Here is a 14,262-nt window from a genome sequence, read left to right on the forward strand (position 1 = left end):
GACTCTTTTGAGTATACAGTTGTATGAGTGTTAACTGCCACCCCAATCAGGATGCAGAACAGTCCTCTCACCTCCCCAAATTCCCTTGGTCTCCTTAACTACCACAGGAAGGGATTCTTTCTTCTTCTGCCCAGGAAATCAAAGCCTGGTTGGCAGGCCAGATGAAGCAGAAGGAAAAGGAGCCAGGTGTCTTACAGATCAATAGGTGATTTTTCTATCCTTCCAGAGTGGTTTTCAGCTCCTCCCAAGTCGTTGAATCCAGCAGCTCTTTGTTCATACTCTCTCCAGAGTAGACGGCTGGCTTTCTCTTTATATTAATTTCCCATCGTATTTTGCTCTGAGTAAAGACTGTGAAGTGTAAAATTTCTGCTTTTAACTTTATTTTTAAAATTTTTGATTGCAATCTAAAAAGACTGCCAATTTTTGTGAATCTTCCACAGGTTTTTGGAGAGAAATGTTTATTTGTTTATTTTTTCTAGTCATGCAGCATGTTTTGTGTTTTAATTACTTCAAGGTTGTTAATTGATTAGTAAAAATTTTTTATTTATTTATTTATTTATTTATTTATTTATTTATTTATTTTACTTTCTGTACTTGATATGTTGATTTCTAATAGAATTGGAGGTCATTTACCTAGAAGGGATTTTTTTAAAAAGATTTTATTTATTTATGAGAGAGAGAGAGCATGAGCAGGGACAGGGGCAGAGGCAGAGGGAGAGGCAGAGGGAGAAGGAGAGGGAGAAGCAGACTCCCCACTGAGCAGAGTCCAATACAGACCTCAATCCCAGGATCCTGGGATCATGATCTGAGCTGAAGGCAGACACTTAAACGACTGAGCCATTCAGGGTGCCCCTACCTAGAAGAAATTTTAGGAGACACATTCTGGGTGGGAAAAACTTTATAAGTAGAAGTGTTATACAGCATCTTCTCTAGGATCCCTTCAATTCTATCTCCTCCATGCACTGTGGGTGAAGGAGGTAGAAATAAAGTGTAGTATCCTATCTTTTTCAGGGGCTGTGTCTTATCCTTTGATGGTTCACCATTGGTGACCACAAGTAATTTTGATATTGTACCTTAAAAATGCAATCTATCTAAATTTTGTGTATCATTGGAACTGTTCCTTTTTATAATTATATATATATTTTAAATTGAGATATAAATGACATATTAGTTTCTAGCATGCTTTAAAGCAACTTTCCAATATATAATTCAGTATTATTAATTATAGTCACCATGCTATCCATAACATCTCAGGACTTATTCATTTTATAATTAGAAGTTTGTACCTTTGATCCCTTTACCCTTTCCTTCCAACCACCAATTTGTTCTCCGTATCTCAGTTATTTATCTTTTTTTAAAATTCCACATTATTAATATAAGAAATAGTGAAAGGGACTATAGGCGAAGGAGAGGAAACTGAGTGGGGAAAAATTAGAGAGGAAGACAGACCATGAGAAACTCCTAACTATGGAAAACAGGCAAAGGGATGGAGAAGGGGAGGAGGATGGTGGGATGGGATAACTGGGTGACAGGCACTGAGGGTACTTGATGGAATGAGCACTGGGTGTTATATGTTGGCAAATTGAATTTAAATAAAATATTTAAAATTTCCACATTATTATAGTTATATTCTTAATTATTTGGAATATCAGAAGGATAAGGAATAGACCATTTATATATGTAATTTATATATATAATAAAAATATAAAAAATGTTTTTGGCCATTTCTAGTCATCGTGCCCCATGGATCCCTATGAATCCTTGACAGAGAGTGAGGGAATGAGTAGGAAACTGGAAAATGTTTTGCTAGTTTGAGTTATGATATGCTTTCTAATTGTCATGCTTCCATTAGAATATTACCTTTCTTGTGTTTACTATAGAAAAATTAGGAAGCAGAAAAATTACACATGTAAATAATAGGAAACATTATCCATAATCCTATATCTTTGTATATCCATTGAGGGCCTCTTGCTGTCAGAAATGTTTTTATGATGATAGAGAAATCATTTACTTGCAGTCCCATGCTATTTTCTAAAGAGATTAAGTGCTAAGAAGGTCACCTACTGACCAGATTAGGGAGTGCAGGATGTGAATGGAAAAAGCAGTGGGAGGGCAAGAAGGCCTTCATGTAGGGAGTGGGGAACGTGGGGGAATTAGAGGGAGCGGGTTGGGAATCTGAGGCAAGGGAAAGAGCTGTGATGAGTGGTGGAGTGGAGTGACTGCCAAGACTTCAGGGCCTGTGGGCTGAGGTCAGTGACTGAAAAAGAACTTGGAAAAAAACAGGATTTTTTTAAAAAAAGATTTTATTTATGTATTCATGAGACACACACACACACAGAGGCAGAGATATAGGCAGAGGGAGAAGCAGGCTCCCTGTGGGGAGCTTGATGCAGGACTTGATCCCAGGACCCTGGAATCATAACCTGAGCTAAAGGCAGATGCTCAACCACGGAGCCACCCAGGTGTCCCAAAACCAAGGATTTTTAAAGGGAATGGTTGTGAAGACTTGCTAGATAGGGTGATGGAAAAGGTCTTCCATATGTCCCCATGAAATCTTCAGTAAAACATTTATTTCTCATGACTGCATTGTGGAGCTGAATCTCCTTTGGGATGCCTTGCATTTCTTCCTTGAGAAGGTTATGGATCAAAAATAATAGCTGTTCATAGAGCCCCACCCAGCATTTTGGGGACCTGTTTGTGTGTGCACATGTATCTTTGCTATAAAATGGGATCAACTCTATATGTGATTTTTATTATGTTCTTTGACTCAATAACAGTTGGATTCATTCTGTATGAGGGGAAGAAAGCTTTATATTTATCATTTTTAAAGGATGCATATCATTATACATTATGAATATATCAACTTTATTTAACATTTCTCATTCCTGGACATTTAGGTAGTTTCCAGTTTCTCATTCTTCTAATCTATGCTGTTATGATTATATTTGTACAATACATTAAAAAATGGATTCTTAAAAAAAAAGGATTCTTGTTATTTTCTTGTTATTTTCTCAGAATCATTCCTAAAATCAGAGTCTCTGAAGGGCATTTGCGTGGCTCAGCTGGTTAAGCATCTACTTTCAGCTCAGGTCATGATCTCAGGGTCCTGGGATTGAGCCCCACATCTGCATCTGGCTCCCTGCCCAGCAGGGAGTCATGAGAGACACACAGAGAGAGGCAGAGACAGGCAGAGAAGAAGCAGGCTCCCTGTGGGGAGCCTGATGCAGAACTTGATCCCAGGACCCTGGGATCAGGCTCTGAGCCAAAGGCAGATGCTCAACCATTGAGCCATGCAGGTGCTCCATCATGCTCATTTTTAAACTAGCCAGAATTGAGATATGAGGTAAGGTATTGGCATTAAGCTTTGTATGGTTAGCTTGTTTTCAGAATTGCTTGGAATTATTTAGGCCTGAATGTTCTGCTTTGTTTCTCTCAGGTGGAATTTGGCATCTATCACATAAATGTTATACAAAATTGATGGACGTCAGATGTAAGAGGAAGCTTATGCATGATCCTGCTTTCCATTCCCCAAAAAGTCATAATTTCATAATTTTCATGAGTTTCATTGTATCATTTTAAGAGATAGTTTGACATAATGGCAACCATAGTATAAATGTTATTTTGAATAATGTTATTAGAGTGTATTGAATTTCATAAGTATTCCCATTTGTCCATAATTATACATATTATTAATGTATAATATTTCACCATTTAGAGCTTTCCTATTTTTTTGCCATTTAAAAATATTTATTTTTATTTTTATTATTTATTTATTTATTTATTTATTTATTTATTTATTTATTTTCTTGCCATTTTAAGTAACACTGCATTGAACACCTTTGTGCCTTTTTGCTTCTTTTGAGTAACTTAACAAATGGGCAGATTCCTAGAAGTAATGTTAACTGGATTAAACAAATAGAAATTCTGTTTTTTTGTTCTTATTTCCACTTGACTTTGCAACAGGGTTATGCCAATTTTATATTGTGGGTGAGCATGTTTGAGTCATAAGCATCATTGTAAAGAGTATTAGAATGTTGGATCTATGTATTTTGTCCATTTTATTATGCAAATGAGTAACTGAATGCCTCATCAGCTGGTTTACATGGCTGACCGAAACATACAATCTTAGCCCTTTCTTTCTCATTTGCTGCTTTGTGGCAGCCATGGAGGTGCTCTGCTCAGACCCTTCTCAAGAGATGCTGCTGTGAGAATGTGGTTGGTGGACAACCTCCAGCTGCCATACTTCCAGATCTATGGTAACATTCACCAAGGCCATGTTCTCCAGGGGCTGCTCCCAGCTCATGACTATGCTCCGTGCCATTCTAGAGCTTGGTGATCTTTGCCCTGTGGGGCTCCTCTGAGGGGCAGTCCTTGCTTTCAGCCTGTCCATCAGCCTTAGATCTGCAGTCTTAGGCTCCTCCCCTCCAGTCCTCTCTCCTGTCTCCTTTTACAGGTATTGTAGTCTGAAGGCTCTTCTGCCTCCTTCTGCTCCTTACCTTCCTCCATCACAGGTGTTTCCCCCTCAAAGAATCTTTCCATGTCTAATTCCATCTTGGCATTAGCTCTTGGAGGCCCCAAACTGACACATATCCCGTGGATGAGTCCACAGAGCAGTCATTTGCATAGGATAGATAGAAACTCCAGAATTAATTAAGTGAATGACGGAGTGATGTGGAAGACAGGCGCTTTGAGAAGGGTCATAAATTGGGGCCACAGAAGGAGGGAGCCTAGCCTTTTATGAGGAGATGACAGTACTTGGAATACTCGGAGAGGACAGTGGTTGTGGAGTTGAAGCCATTTGTTGCTCCACATTTTGGCTTTCTGTCGTTTTTCTGCAGGGGTGCTTAGCTCTGTGGACAGGAGATGCCGTGATGCCCTCTATGGGGTTTTTCATACAACACAGTCGGTACCTGTCGCAGATGAATATGGATCTTTCCTGGGAGTGGCAGTGCAGCTTGCAGCGACCGGGGTACTTGCGCCCGCAGCTGGTCCCGCCCCCGCTGGCTGCAGAGGAGAGGACAAGAGTGGAAGTTAGGGGACTGCCCAGGGGTCGGGGCTCTCTGGGAGCCTTTGGTGTTTTATTCTGAGACCGTGTGCCTGAGATAGCCGGCGAGTGAATGTGGGAAGGCAGGGAAGAGAAGACAGAACTTGCCTGGACTGCTGCGCTCTGGGAACTCTGGGGAGCTCTGTCTGCACCACTCTCTGTGGCTTTGCCTTGAGCTAAAGCCTGTCCTGGGGCTGTAATTGGTACCACAGAATGTATGTGTGACATCAGGGCGTGGGGAGCCAGGTCTTCGTGTCAGGGAGGAACTCAAAGGCTCGAAAGGGGGAAGTGGGGCACTTCCTACCTACAACATCCACTCTTATGGTGTTTCTGCCTCATTTGTTTTCAGGGAGTATGAAAAAAATATCAGTCAACCCAGGGGAAAGAAAAAAAAAGGTCAGATAATTCCCCAAGGCATTAAAGGAAAAGTAATGGTTGCTACTGACAGGGTGTTTGTGTATTCATACACTGCCTGTCTCCAGGGGCCACCTTCTGGCTAAATCTGAGAGCTTTATCTCAGCTCCGTCTGCTGTCACCTCAGCACTGGTTTCTTCTGTGAATCCTCCTCCTCTGGCTTTCTACACATCCACTGCCTGGCTCTCTGCTTTGTCTCTCTGGCTCTGCATGCCCTCCTCACCCCAGGGTTCAAGTTGAGCACATTGCTTGCCATCTTGTGTGAACTTGCCTTCTGAGAGGTCTCTTGGTCCTGCCTGCCAGCACTCTGCAGGACATGGGACCCCTATGTCTTACTCCCCTGCTCAGGCCCAGTCTCTCCTCAGAGCACTAACCCCAGGGCTGATCTTAAAGGATGAAAACGGCAGAGAGAGATGCCTTCTTAGCATCTTCAGACCTCAGACATAGGGAGCTCATGTAAAGTGAAAGAAGGATATTTCAGACCAGGTTGAGGCTCACTTTTGTTTCAGAACAGGAAAAAAGTTTGAGGGATTGGTTTTTGTATAAGTTCATATATACGGTGATGGCTGGGTATGGGGTATTGAGGCTGGTAGTGAATGCTGAGAGATCCCTACCTTAGGTTGGAACTTAGTAGGGTGAGTCCTGCCTCTAAGCCTCAACTTGGCTTGCCTGTCACCAGATCTGTCAACCAGATCTGCTAGTGTTCCTGGTCCCCTGCCCTTCTCTCTCTTCCTTCACCCATTTTACCTGGAGTCACCAGGAATCCAAAGGATGCAAAGACCAGGAGCAGGAGCTTCATGGCTGAAGAGATGGCTTGGGGAGCAGGTGGTGGTTTGATGGAGTCTGGACCCTCTGTGTGATATTCTTGGAGCTACTGCCTTTATAGGAGCCACATGATGCCAGGATACTGGGCAGTGAAGCAGAGGAAGGATTCTTTGCCACCCAGAACAGTCAGATTAGATCATAATGTCTACTAGTCTGGAGCTTTGATTGATTGAGCACCTGTATTCTAGGCTGTTGGGAGAGGAAGAGGCAGAGCAAAGAGAACATCAGTTCATAGCACTCATCTTTCAACCTGTGCTTTCTAGCTTGGCAAGGGTGTGGGGGAACCAAGTACTCTCTTGCATTGTTGCATTGTTGCTGTGCTGATTGGTATTGTTTTGTTTTTGGAGAGCAATTTGGCAATGTACATCATTTAGCTGAGATAAACATTGTGTACTTGTACAATTATGTCCATTAGACAAAAGTCTAGGAAGAGAGTCTCTGAGGCAAAATGCAGGGATTTTTCAAGATGCCTGCCTTCTGATGTACATTGCTGACTCCTCCAGGGTACAGGTTGTGTACCCATAGGGCAAACAAGGAAAGTCATTTTTACAAAATTGGAAGAACATCCCAGGAGGGATTTAGTGACCAGTCTGGGAAATGTCCCATTTAGTCATAAGGGAATTTACCCAAGGGAGCAGGCCGGAGCTCATCTGCAGAGGTGGTCACTGGGCAGACAGTTGCCTGAGGATATAGCCAGCGCTGCTACTGGAGCGGCCACCAGGTGGAAAGAGCATGGCCTGAGCAGGGCTGGAACTACTCTGAGAGCCACGAGGCTCCTTGGCTACCTTTAAAAATGAAAAACTGGAACCCAGAACAGAATTACCACTTTGTGGTATTCCTCCAACACCCTCTATTGTCAAAGCCTACCACGGGCCAGCTGGCAAAAGAGGCACATTTCCAGGGTCCAAATCCAGTATTACAAAGTAGAACAAAGAAGGGTGGATTTGGAGCTATGAGAGAATAAATTGGTAATCAGCACATCTACACACTAAGGATGGCACAGTAGAAGGATCCAAGGATGACTTCATGCCACCACCAAATCACCCCCTTCTTATTGTTGGATAAATAATAGATATTTTTGTGTGTTAAGCCACTGTTAGTTGAGTTACCTGTCTCTTGCAACCTCACACATTTCTAATTGGAACAGGAAAAGTGTTGGGGTGTCTTTAGTGTGCTGCCCTCCTAGTGTATGAATCTTTGCCATAGGCCTAATAACTGTGTGGTGTTCCATTATATTCTATATTTAATTTCACCCATGTTTTACCATCATTTAGATTGCTTTTGGTTTTCTGCTACTATATTCACTGTAGTAATTTTCTGTCCACCCACTTCTGCATCCACTCATGTGTAGGGGCCCTCTAGATTTGGCAGATTGTTCTCAGATCTAGTTGCCTGATTTTGTGGTTTTCAAACTATAGCATGTATCTGAGTCACCCAGAAGATTGGTAAAAATACAGGTCTTTAAGTTTTAAATTTATTTTTATTTATTTTTTATTTTTATAGGAGGTGAGGGGCAGAGAGAAACATTTTTGTTTTTCTTTGAGAGAGAGTTGGTGAGGGAAGAAGGTAGGGGCAGAGGAAGAGGGAGAGAATCCCAAGCAGACTCCATGCTGAGTGTGGAGCTGGACATGGGGCTCAACTCTGGGATCTTGATCTGAGGCAAAATCAAGAGTTGGATTCTCGAAAAAAAAAAAAAAAAGTTGGATTCTCAACCATCTGAGCCACCCAGGCACCCCTAAGATTGGCATTTCTGAAACATTCCCATGGTGTTGACGCTGCTGGTTCAGAGATCACACTTTTTTTTTTTTCAATTGAAGTATAATTGAATACATTATATTAGTTTCAGGTGTAGAATATGATAATTTTATATTTGTATAATATTTCTATAGATTTGGAAATGATCACACTAATAAGTCTAGTTAATACCTATTACCATACACAATTATAGAATTTCCTTTTTCTGGTGATGAGAACTTCAGATTTACTCTCTTAGCAACTTTCAGATATGCAATACAGTATTATTAAATATAGTTGCCATGTTGTACAGTCCATCCCCATAACTTATTTATTTTATAGCTGGAATTTTGTGCCATTTGATCCCCTTTGTCCATTTTGCCCACCTCCCTCTATCATCTCTGGCAACCAGCAGTCTGTTCTCTGTATCTATGAACTTGTTTTTTATTTGGTTTAGATTCCACATATAAGTAAGATCATACTATATTTGTTTTTCTCTGACTTATTTTTATGCTCTCAATCCATGCTGTTGCAAGTGGCAAGATTTCATTCTTTTTTATGGCTGAATAGCATTCCATTGTATATATAAATCACATCTATTCATTCATCCATCGATGGACACAGGTTGTTTTCATATCTTGACTCTTGTAAATAATGCTGCAGTGAACATGGAGATGCAGATACCTTTCTGAATTAGTGTTTTTGTTTCCTTCAAATAAATATCCAGAAGTGGGATTTCTGGATCCATGGTAGTTCTATCTGTAATTTTTTGAAAAACCTCCATATTGTTTTCCAAAGTGGCTGCACCACTTTACATTCCCACCAACAATGCAAAAAGGCTCCCTTTTTGGAGACCACACTTTGAGATCAACTGGCTTAATCTTACATGCAAGGCAGGTTATTCTCCTTGTTGGGACACATGTTAGTACTTTTATTGTTGTAGTCCACTTTCATTTTTTTCACTTTCACTTCTTTCTACTCTTTTCACTTAGTTTTGTTGATGTCATCTATGTGTGTGCACATGTGCACACACATGTATGTTTGTATTTGTTATTGATGGGGAGAATATAATTAAAAACAAAATCTCTCCTCAGTCAATAAAACCACCCCACAGAGGTAGAAGAGAAAGAAAAAAGTTTTGTCACTGAATAGCATTAAACCAGAATGTGATGCACATCATAGACAATTTGCTAAGAGATTGAAAAGACTGAAATCTTAGCCATTTCTTTTTTTTTTTTTTTTTTTAAAGATTTTATTTATTTATTCATGAGAGAGACAGAGAGAGAGGCAGAGACAAAGGCAGAGGGAGAAGCAGGCTCCATGCAAGGAGCCCGATCCCGGGTCTCCAGGATCAGGCCCCGGACCAAAGGCAGGCGCTAAACCACTGAGCCACCCAGGGATCCCTCTTAGCCATTTCTGTAGCCAAGCAGATATAACTCATTACGGACATGTTCTCAAGGTAAACAGTCATTAGTCCTCAAGTAAGAGGATGTGAAAGTACCATTTGTCACACATAGCTCATCCTAGATTCACTTGATGATTAGAGTGGGTCTTTGTGTTTGCTGATTGGTTTCATCCAAAGGAAAAACAAAATTCTTGCATCCTTGTGGCACGTGGTACTTTTGAAACTTGGAGCAAGGAACTCTGCTGAAGTTAGGCTCCTACCTACCCGCAGAGGTGTTATCTTTTCTTGATGACTGCATTTCAAAGAAGTGGCTCCCAGGTCTTCGAGAAAGACATTCCTGGGTTGAAAAGTGCTCAGAGGTCCACTTACATTTTTAAAAAGATTTATGCACATTTTAAAGAAAGAGAAAGAGGGACGCCTGGGTGGCTCAGCGGTTTCATGCCTGCCTACAGCCCAGGGTGTGATCCTGGAGTCCTGGGATCGAATCCCATATCAGGGTCCCTGCATGGAGCCTGCTTCTCTCTCTGCCTGTGTCTCTGCCCCTCTCTCTGTGTCTGTGTCTCTCATGAATAAAAAAATAAAATCTTTAAAAAATAAAGAAAGAGAAAGAACTTACAAGTTTTCTAAAGTAAATGTTCTAAAGAAGGAAAGGGAGGGAAGTGTAACAAGTCTCAAGCAGGAGAATTAAGGCTCTTTTTTTCCCCAACTTTACAAAAACTTTTATTTTTATTTTTAAAAGACTTTGTTTATTCATGAGAGACACAGAGAGAGGCAGAGGCAGAGGGAGAAGCAGGCTCCTTGCAGGGAGCCTGATGTGGGACCCGATCCCAGGAGCCTGAGATCACACCTTAAGCCAAAGGCAGATACTCAACCGCTGAGCTACCCAGATGTCCCTGCACAAACTTTTATTACACAGAGATTGTTACATATTTGGATACGTCTCTACTCTGTACACAATTATTCATGGTCTCCACAGAAAGGCTGCTTCTTAATTTTTATCTGGTGATGGCAAGCACTAAAATCCTGGTTTTAACAGAATAGTAGTACAAACATCTCAGTGATTTAAGTCAAAAGCAGTACATTGGTACATGGTTCCTGCATTCAGTTATCAAGAGCTTGCAAATGTTTTTTTATTCAAAAATATAAGCTGTCAGTAAGCATGGACAATGATGACAGTAAACCATTATATGTTGTCAACGGAAACCAGTAACTGATGGTTGTACTGATTTTCTTAAACATCATCCAGCCTTTCCTTCAGTCATTTCCTTCAGTTGACTTTCCAAAGTTATTATTGTGGAGCACAGCCTTTAACTCCCTCTCACAGCTCATTAATAATGATAAAGCACTATTCTAGGAATCAGAACATGCCACCTCCCATACCACCTCCTATAACACCCATTCTGCTCATTCCTGGATCTGTGTGTTCTTTAGGAGTTCCGGTGACTGCAACTTCTGCCATAGTTAACAGACAGGCCAGTTCTTACCACCTTAATGGGATCGATGACTCCTTTTCCCACTATATTCACAAAATCTTTAAAGCATAGCGTCATAACCAACTTCTGGAGAACTTTGCATAATTTTCTCAATTATCAGTGATCCTACAACACTTGCATTCCTAGTAATGGTCACTGCAGGAATTTTGAGTGTTCTTTTAATAATTTCTATACTAGTTTTTTAAAAGATTTTTTATTCATGAGACACACAGAGAGAGGCAGAGACATAGGCAGAGGGAGAAGCAGGCTCCCTGCAGGAGCCAGATGTGGGACTTGATCCCAGAATTCTGGGATCGTGCCCTGGAGCCGAAGGCAGACGCTCAACTGCTGAGTCAACCAGGCATTCCTATACTAATTTTCTGATCTGCATTAGCTGGAGTTGAGTGTTCTCTTAATAATTTCTATACCAGGGCAGCCCGGGTGGCTCAGCAGTTTAGTGCTGCCTTCAGTCCAAGGCATGATCTTGGAGACCCGGGATCGAGTCCCACACAGGGCTCCCTGAATGGAGCCTGCTTCTCCCTCTGCCCGTGTCTCTGCCTCTCTCTCTCTCTGCGTCTCATGAATAAATAAATAAAATCTTAAAAAAAATTTCTGTACCAATTGTTTGATCTGAGTTAGCTGGAATGCTACATAGCTGCATTCCAAGGCTGGAATATACTGAAGCAGGGCACAACTGCCTCCCAGAGTAATGCTTACTTCAACAGCTGCTTGTGTAGCATGTGTAACTCCACCTTTCTTTTCTTTCATTTCAACATCACTTGTGCCACCAATCTTTAGCTACTCCATCTGAGAGTTTTGACAGATGTTCATTCAGTAGCAGTAGTGGTGCCATCCCTAGCCTCTTCATTTGTGTTATTGGCAACATCTTGAACAAATTTAGCACCAATATTTTTATATTTATCTTTTAAGTCAATGGACTTTGCAAGAGTCACAGCATCTTTTGTTACTTTGGGACTTCCCTAATTCTGTTAATAATCACTATTCTTCCCTTTGGCTCCATAGTAATAGCTACAGCATCAGCTAAAAGGTCTACACCCTGAAGTGTTAAGTCTGGGCACCTGCACCGAGTTTTACATCTTTGGCATAGGCCCAAGTCAGATGGGGAGCCAGTACCTGGACACTGGCCTAATTTGGCAAAGGATTGCAGGTAATGAAAGCATTTCTGTGGCAGGGTGTGTGGGTGGTGAGGCAGGCCATCAGAGGCAAGAAAAGCAAGGCTCTTATTTTTAATTTGTATTTACTCTTACATTAACCTTCTTTCTGTTTTCTTTAGGGAGGATTTGGGTGTGTAGCAAATCATGATCATTATGTATATGCGTTTCTTTTAATTTCAAAAAGTTAATTTTGATGTTCTTTCTATAGATTCTTGAATTGGTTGCTTATTTTTATCTTCCTTTTATGTGTTTATGTTTTGTTTCAATTACATAAATAATATATAATATACTTTCTTTTAATCTTTTGACTTTTTTTTTTAAAAGATTTTATTTATTAACTAATGAGAGACACACAGAGAGAGGCAGAGACATAAGCAGAGGGAGAAGCAGGCTCCCTGTAGGAAGCCTGATGTGGGACTTGATCCCAGAATTCTGGGATCGTGCCTTGAGCCGAAGGCAGACACTCAACCGCTAAGCCACCAAGGCACCCCTAATCCTTTGACTTTTAAAAACAAGTGTATGACTGCACATTGATAAGAATTGCTAAAATAAAAATTCTCAACAATACTAATTGTTGGCAAGAATGTGGAGAAGATGAGATCTCTTGCATTGCTGGTGGGAATGCAAACTGGCACAGTCACTCTGGTAGGTGGTTTGTCAGTTCCTTTTAAAATTAAACATTGGGGAATCCCTGGGTGGCTCAGCGGTTTGGTGCCTTCCCTTGCTGCAGGGTGTGATCCTGGAGACCCGGGATCGAGTCACGTCGGGCTCCCTGCATGGAGCCTGCTTCTCCCTCTGCCTGTGTCTCTGCCTCTGTCTCTGCCTCTCTCTCTCTCATGAATAAATGAATAAAATCTTAAAAAAAAAAGTTAAACATACAGTTATCACCCATTGGACCTAGCAATTCTGCACCTGGACTTTTGGCCTAGTGAAATGAAAACCTAGGATCACACCAAAATCTATAAACAGATGTTTATAGCAATTTTATTTGTGATATAGTCCTAAACTGGAAAACTCCAAATATCTTCAATGAGGGAAAGGAGAAAAAAATCTGCACTATATCTCCAAAATGCAATTCTATTCAGCAGTAAAGAGGAATGGGTTATTGATGCACATGGAAAATTGGATAAATCTCAAAGACATGCTCAAAACATTTTATTTAGGTGACATTCTAGGAAAAGCAAAACTATAATGATGGAAAGTAGATGAATGGTTGCCACAGGTTCTGGTGGGATAAAAGTTTGAATACAAAGAGGAATTTTTTAGTCAATGAAGCTATTATATGTTTTGTTTGTGGTGATGGTTGCATGAATCTAAACATGTCAAAATTCCTAAAACTGTACACCAAAAGAAAAAAAGCCACATTTAGTCAGTGATATTGAACCAATTACAAAAAATAATTGTATCATCCTGTACTTATGATTCTTTAGCTTCCTTTCAAAAATTTAATATGTCTAGTTCTTTTCATATCTAAAAATGTGGGTCTCCATGGTTCTTTTCTAATTTTACATCATTTTACACATATGGATATACAGTGGTTTAGCCAAAACAGTACCCTTGAATGAACATATATTTTATTTTTCCAGTTTCTCCTTTTACAACAATGGGAATGATTATTTACTTTAAATAGTTTTCTCTTTCTTTCTTTCTTTCTTTCTTTCTTTCTTTCTTTCTTTCTTTCTTTTTTTTTGAGAGAGAGTATGAATGGTGTGTGTGTGTGGGAAGGGCAGAGGGTGAGAGAGAGAGAACCTTAAGCAGGCTCCATGCCTGGCACAAAGCTGGACATGAGGCTGCATCTCATGACCCCGAGATCATGATCTAAACTGAAATCAAGAGTCTGATGCTCAACTGACTGAGCCACCCAGGTGCAGGTGCCCCTTAATAGTTCTGTTTGTGGTCATGCTACCAGTTTGATACATGGGTTAATTTGATTTCTTTGGGTTTTAATTTTTAGGTATTGCTTTTAAGATGTTGATTTCTTATAGTAGGTGAAATATTTAAGTTATTCCAAAGTTAAATATTCCAAACGGGGTATATTTAGAGAAATCTAGCTTTAAAAAATAATCCTTTTGGGACACCTGGGTGGGCTCAGCAGTTGAGCGCCTGCCTTCGGCTCGGGTGGTGATCTTGGAGTCCTGGGATCAAGTCCTGCATTGGGCTTCCTGCATGGAGCCTGCTTCTCCCTCTGCCTAT

General features: G+C 40.7%; 1 protein-coding gene across 1 annotated transcript; it reads right to left on the reverse strand.

Annotated features, from left to right (window-relative positions):
- Positions 1 to 4,735: 4,735 nt before the first annotated feature.
- Positions 4,736 to 6,257, reverse strand: DEFB132 (defensin beta 132). Its single transcript, NM_001284451.1, has 2 exons — positions 6,206 to 6,257; positions 4,736 to 5,004 (listed from the first exon to the last, which is right to left on the reverse strand). Exons 1-2 carry the CDS (start codon positions 6,255 to 6,257, stop codon positions 4,736 to 4,738), a joined length of 321 nt encoding a protein of 106 aa, NP_001271380.1.
- Between the last annotated feature and the right edge of the window lie 8,005 nt (positions 6,258 to 14,262).

The sequence above is a fragment of the Canis lupus genome, chromosome 24 (assembly GCF_011100685.1).
Source record: "Canis lupus familiaris isolate Mischka breed German Shepherd chromosome 24, alternate assembly UU_Cfam_GSD_1.0, whole genome shotgun sequence".
NCBI classification, from domain to species: Eukaryota; Metazoa; Chordata; class Mammalia; order Carnivora; family Canidae; genus Canis; species Canis lupus.